The following is a 6,570-nucleotide window of genomic DNA, read 5'->3' on the forward strand; positions in this document are numbered from 1 at the left end:
ACCATTTTCTCAGCCCTCCCCCCTTCCACCGACCATACTTTGGGCTTTTGTATTATTTTCAGCCTATATTCTGCGTTATTTATATCGTCATATTGTGCAAATACAGAATATTTTCTAAACCTATGGTTTTTTCCAAATTATGCTGAGACATAATTTGTAAACACAGCCAGAGACCACAATGACACTTACGGTACTGTCATTGTTTAGTATACTTATTGTTGATTTTTAATCTCTATGATCTTCAGCTAACTAAAATGAAAGGCAATATTCCAGGAATATAGGACTTTTAGTAAACAGGAAACATTCGTAAAAAATGCACTTTTTTTAAAAAAACTGAATGTGGATCTCTTGCTCTTCTACTTTTCCAGCTCTATTTAACATGTGTTGATTCCCCGTCCAGTCTTTACTTCTTCGCTAACGCTCCGGAAAGAACTTGGGTCATTGCGTCATTTTAGCGCGACGGTCCGTCGGCTTCAAACATGGCTTCGAGATTAGAGATTAATTTTGTCAGGTTATTGTCCCGCTGTGAATCTATCGCCTCCGAGAAACGCGGCGAGACCGAGTGGCGGCTTGAAAAGGTAAGGCATAAAAGAAGCGACCAAGTGTGAAACTCTCCCTTTCTCAGTTTTCCTGTAGCCCCCACCCGGAAGATGAAGCTAGCATGACTAGCTTCAACTGTGGGACGTTTAGCCGTTCTGTTCTTTAGCCACGTCGCCAGTCAAACCACTCTTAACAAGAATGTCCCTGCACATTTTTATTTGCTTCTTTCTTCCCATTAATAGTTATTTTTGTTTGTTTGTTTTGTTTTTTGTTTTTTTACAACGAAAGTGATTTTAAAAGTAGACCTATTCACTGCAGCAGTTTTGACGTGTGTACGTGGGCTGGCTAACCTGGCGAAGTTAGCATGATTCAGAATTAATCAGAACTTTACGTAAGAAATAAATTCACGTTTTTCCATGACTCTTAAATATATGCACACTGTTACATTCGTCTAAGAAGCACGCATATATTATAGCTGTACTGTAGATTATGTCGTCCTCAATCATCACTGTTTATGTTTTGGATATTTTTTTCAATATTTCTATTGTGTATTTTGAAGTAGAGAAGTGTCAGGGGTACTATGTGATAGAAGACTTTCAGCCAGAATAAAAGGAAAGGTGTACAAGACAGTGATGAGACCAGCGATGATGTATAGACTAGAAACTGTTACAATGACCAAAAGACAGCAGGCAGAACTAGAGGTTGCAGAGATGAAGATGTTGAGGTTCTCTTTGGGAGTGACCAGGATGGATAGGATCAGGAATGAGTCTATCAGAGGGACGGCACATGTTCGACGTTTTGGAGAGAAGGTCAGAGAAGCCAGACTGAGATGGTTCGGTCATGTACAGAGAAGTGGTAGTGAATATATTGGTAGACGGATGCTGGAATTGGAGCTGCCAGGCAAGAGGGCTCGGGGAAGACCAAAGAGAAGATTTATGGATGTAGTGAGAGAGGATATGAAGGTAGTTGGCGTGAGAGAGGAGGATACAGAGAATAGGGTTAGATGGAGAAAGTTGACTCGCTGTGGCAACCCCTGACAGGAAAAGCCAAAAGAAGAAGAAGAAGAGATTTTGAAGTGATTTCCTGTCACCTTTGTATATCCATGTAAACCAGTCACAGTTTTCTTTCTTCCTGTCCTCAGTATGTTGGCGCCCTGGAGGAGATGTTGGTGGCTCTAAGGAAAAGTCAGAGGTAGATTCACAACCTCTTTTCACTTTATCATGCAATCCCAAAGTTATTAGTTGTCATACTCCTAATAATGAAGCCACTATGAAAGCAACATTTAAAATCTGGAACCAAATCAGCGGTATCACACTTTTTATTTCCACACTTAACCAACAAGAAGCGACATCTACACTTGAGCACATAATTTGCTACATGTTTGTCAGTTGAAGGCTTTCTGAATATTTGTAATATATTTCCATATCACTCAGCCCTTAAAGCCACTGAAATTATTTTTACTTGTGTTTTTATTCCAGCAAACCCACACCAGAAGTCCTGACTGAATATACAAGAAAAGTAGATTTCCTAAAGGGACTTCTTGAGGCAGAAAAACTAGTCAGTATTTAGTAGTTTTATCCTTTAGAACCTTACATTGTATTTACTATGTGTCTTGCTGTCATTTTAGCAATTAAAAGTTGACACGCTGTTCATTGTTGAACCCTCTCATCCAGTTCACTTCTATTGAGAAGGATGTCTGATCTCGTGGCTGTTCTGTTTTTGTTTACAGTCGTCGGCAACAGAAAAGGCTTTAGCAAATCAATTCCTCGCCCCCGGGCGAACACCCACAATAGCCAACGAGAGGATGCCCGCCACTAAAACTGTGCACATCCAGGTGAAGGCCCGGTGTACAGGAGAGATGAGGGATGAGTTGCTTGGCACGGTAGGGTCCTCTCAGACATTTACGTCCATGTATAAACACCAAAGAGTAACATCACTGTCATTCATCCAGACAATATATCAATTTAATATCAGTGATTGCCTAATTAGGTTTCTATCTCATTCTGCAAGTCAATTTCTGGTTACACTCGTGGCTCTCTACTATTGTTGTTGTTATTGTTTCAGTCTACAAAGCAATGGACATCATTCCTCATTAATTGTCGTCAAATGGATGGATTTTCTCAAAATTGCCAAAAACTGTTTGAAAGATCAAAAGGTGATATTGCAAGGAAACGGTTATTATAAAAGTAGGAACAAGATATTGTCTGAACATCCCTCATTTTTAATGGTATTTATTATAGTTTCTTGGGTATTTGGGTTGATCAAGTACAATCTCCTGAAATGGGCAGAGTACCAGTATTACTATCATTATTATTATTATTATTTGTTAATGAAAGCCATCAGCGGTTTGCTGGAGATGCTTTTAAACAATTGGTGAACTAAATGGGTTTAATGCCTTGATCATTCAGTTCATGCCATAACTTCCTTTTATGCTTGACATTACAGGGATTGTCAGGCAAAGGTAAACAATTCTATTTTAATCAAAAGCAATTTCATATCTAAATATCTCATTTGAAATGTGCCATCATATTTTTGACAACCTAATGTAAGGGATTTATTTTTTTCACCTCTTGTCCTCTCAATAGCCATATCAGAAACAGATTTACGAAACAGAAGGTAAGTTTTGTTAGTTTTTTTTTTTTTTGTTTTGTTTTTATCTTTTCATCTAATGTATGATAAGGATGGAACAGTTCATACGGTTCACTGTGCGGTTCATTATGTGGTCTTTGTTTACTGTATACTTTTCAGTGTGGTGCTTGTATCCAAGGAAGATCGGGTGACATTGATCATTTCAAAACACCTTTATTTTATTTAGTAGTCCTACATTCAGTCAGTCTATCCGTTCTACTTATCCTGCTAACCATTCATGCCAATAAACATTTCAGGGTCATCTTTAAGCTATAGCCTTTCTGTGCACTGTGGGAAGAAGCTGGGGAATCCAGAGATAACCATTCCAGGCACAGGAAGAACATGTGAACTTCACACAGACAGGCCTCAGTTGGACACAGGAATCAAACTAGGAACACTTCTTTTTTCCGTCAAAAAAATTGTTGTCATTACAGGCTCACTGAGGCCTCAGATATAAGTGTAGACTAAACCTTAAAAAGACAGAATATGCAGTTTAGAGCAGAAACATTTTTGTTTATATTTCGGGGACATCGCAGCACACCTTAAAATACATTCAGAATATACTGAAATCCAGAATCCCCCACCACTATACAGGGGGAACCAATCTTCCCAAGCAAAAGCCCATCGTGCTTTAGTCCTGGATTTTGCTGCAGTCAAATCTGCACAGAGACAATATTTGCATCCTTCAGGGATGGCAGATGCTCGATCTTCCATCATGCTCTACCTTGTGATCAGTGGATCATCATACTTGGGAGTTTTGCCATCATCATTAGCTCACATGTGTGACCGCTTTCCCCTCACTGTGAGAGATGCACCAATGATATGGACATACCCTGAAAAATAGGCTGTTTTTTTTAATTCTACCTATATTGTTTCACCCCAAAAGGCAAGCCATGATAATCATCGCTCCCATTTAGTGTAAAATTAATGATTTTGAATACTGCACTTCTCATTTTTAAAGCAGATAATAGCATTGCATAAATATCTTAACATAAGACTCCTCCGCGCAGAGGTCTCCCACTAGATGAGCGTCAGTCAGCCGCAGAGCTGGATGCGATCCTGCAGCACCAGCACAACCTGCAGGAGAAAATCGCTGAAGACATGCTCAACCTGGCCAGAAATTTGAAGAATAACACTCTTGCAGCGCAGAACATCATCAAACAGGATAACCAGGTATCTGCTCAGACATCCATGTATCCTGGTAGTCAGAAGTATTCTAATAACCCTGTGTATTTGATCAGTAGGTCTATTTATATGTTTTGACATAAATAAAATAATTTTCACATGCATAGTTTCATTTTTAAAGCAGATAGAACCTTTCACATTTCCTCATTAAATTCCAATTTCAGTATTATCATTATCCCAAATTCTTCCCATATGATTTTGAGGTTTTTGAGACTGCAGGTTGTTTATTTGGCCCGGACGTTTTCAAAGCTGGTTTTGTCCACTGGTGGGCAGCAAAGAACAGATAAAGTTCATATTTTTTCACACTCAAGTGTCTCCAGTGGGGTTTTTTTACCCCTTAAACTTGTTTATGTCAAAGAGTGGGCATAAAACTCCAATCTACCTCCCAAAATTAATAGGGGGACACAAAAAATGTTTTTGCAGTGTTTAATGATTCCTGCAATTACACTTTTAAATTAATAAAAAAACAAAATACCTGGGAATCATGCATGTTGTGTGTTTGAAATGTGAAAATCAGCACAGTCTGAACATGATGACATTACTCTTGGTGTGTTCGATCGCTTGATACTCAACATTCACAGCAGAAGTTGTTTTTTTCGCTCCACAGACTCTCAGCCAGTCCATGCGTCAGGCAGATCTGAACTTTGAGAAACTGAAGACCGAGTCGGAGCGCTTGGAGCAGCACACCAAGAAGTCTGTCAACTGGCTCCTGTGGCTGATGCTCATACTGGTCTCTTTCACCTTCATCAGTATGATCCTCTTCATCAGAATCTTCCCCAGACTCAGATGATGACTGCGTCGAATCAAGGACTTTCTGCTCCGCATTCTCCTGCCCCGCAGGAGCACTGACGACCAGGTCCTCCATCGATACAGACGAGCACGTCTGTGTGCGTGAAACAGATCAGTAGTCACTACCAACAAGGCTCACGTCCTCTGACCCGACAGTTTGCACTTTTGAAACAGATTAATCGTTTGAACAGTTCGGCGACGGTTGAAAATTCTGAAGATGAAGCAACAGTATTCCATTTTTTTTAAAAGTCTAGATTATGCAGCAACCTAGTCTTAAAACTCCAGTCAGCAGGGGCCGAGCCTCGCCGGATTAAATCCCTCAACAGGTCGGCTGCGAGTGAGCAAACAAATGTATTCCCTTTGTCACACTGCAGATGGAGTTATCTTTTATAGGACTCGTTTTTTCCGCATCCTTTCATCTGAAAAAGCCAGTTATCCGTCCACAACATGTCAACAAAAAATGGTATCGGTGGTTCTCGAAATAATATTAGCACAAATTTGGGTAATAGGAATTATTGTTCTTCGGATGTAGGCATTGATTTTTTTATGCCTTTAGATTTAAATTAATGTCAACTTTATGTACTGTATGTTTTCATGAAATGTATATCAGGTTGTTGCTGATGAAACAGACGGTTGACGTAAATAAAGCACCATTTTGTTCTTATTAAATTACTTTAAGCTCTCGTTTAGTTCCTTTTAAAAAAGCCTTTGGCATATCCGGCAAGCGAGTCACTCCCCCCAAAAAATCAGCATTCTAGATATCTCTTTTTGTAAATTGGTTTTGCATTATTTGTTTTTGAGTGCGTGAAGTGGGAACTGTCGTTTTGAAAATGTCAAGATGCAGTAATTCCATGTCCCCACGTGGTGTCAGGCTGCACCTCATTTTGGCAACGCAACAACCTCGATGACCTCGGTGGTCTGATCAAGCCATGAATCCTAAATTAATCCCGCTACACATTTAGAAGTGATCTGGGGATGTAAGTATGGCTAAATAAAGGCTGTCGGACACATAAATGAACGCGGCCACCGGCGAGCCCCCGAGTTGCGTTCCGCTGAGTTCTGCTCCCGTTTTAGTTATCGGTCCTTCGAACGTGTTTTTGGGAACCGACGTGCCGAAGAACCTCGTAGCAGGTTAACATTCCTTCTGTGGTGTGTGTCTGTCATCATAGGCCCGTGGAGCCGGCTAGCTTGCCTGGGCACGCAGCTTTGCCCCCCGGCCCTTCCTCTCTCCCTTCTCCCATCTTCTATCTCCCCTCTCCCAGGCTGCTGCCCCACCCCGTGGTTGGCTAGGCCTGGACCTGGCCCTCTCAGTGTATTTTAAGATCCCTGGGGGGTATTTTTCCTGCCGGGTGCCGAGGTATGCAGGCCACCAGGAGACCAAATGAGGTTGTGTCACAGTGAAGGATCGTCATCCCTCGCCTTGATCAC

At 40.9% G+C, this 6,570-nt stretch overlaps 1 protein-coding gene across 1 annotated transcript; it reads left to right on the forward strand.

Moving 5' to 3' along the window:
• Positions 1-232: 232 nt before the first annotated feature.
• use1 (unconventional SNARE in the ER 1 homolog (S. cerevisiae)) lies at positions 233-6,304 on the forward strand. The gene is made up of 8 exons (XM_086162277.1): positions 233-578; positions 1,682-1,731; positions 2,019-2,097; positions 2,270-2,422; positions 2,986-3,001; positions 3,126-3,156; positions 4,179-4,341; positions 4,961-6,304. Exons 1-8 carry the CDS (start codon positions 480-482, stop codon positions 5,141-5,143), a joined length of 774 nt encoding a protein of 257 aa, XP_086018403.1. The 5' UTR covers positions 233-479; the 3' UTR covers positions 5,144-6,304.
• Positions 6,305-6,570: the final 266 nt, after the last annotated feature.

Source organism: Fistularia commersonii, chromosome 16 (genome assembly GCF_037954325.1).
Source record: "Fistularia commersonii isolate RoL2024-O1a breed Wild chromosome 16, RoL_Fcom_v1.0, whole genome shotgun sequence".
In the NCBI taxonomy this organism is placed as follows: Eukaryota; Metazoa; Chordata; class Actinopteri; order Syngnathiformes; family Fistulariidae; genus Fistularia; species Fistularia commersonii.

What these genes read in the sequence shown, in the direction of transcription:
- use1 (XM_086162277.1), top strand. Translation starts at nt 480, where the DNA reads ATGGCTTCGAGATTAGAGATTAATTTTGTCAGGTTATTGTCCCGCTGT. An exon ending in GCTCTAAGGAAAAGTCAGAG is followed by an intron (nt 1,732 to 2,018) that starts GTAGATTCACAA and finishes TTTTTATTCCAG; the next exon opens with CAAACCCACACCAGAAGTCC. An exon ending in TCATCAAACAGGATAACCAG is followed by an intron (nt 4,342 to 4,960) that starts GTATCTGCTCAG and finishes TTCGCTCCACAG; the next exon opens with ACTCTCAGCCAGTCCATGCG.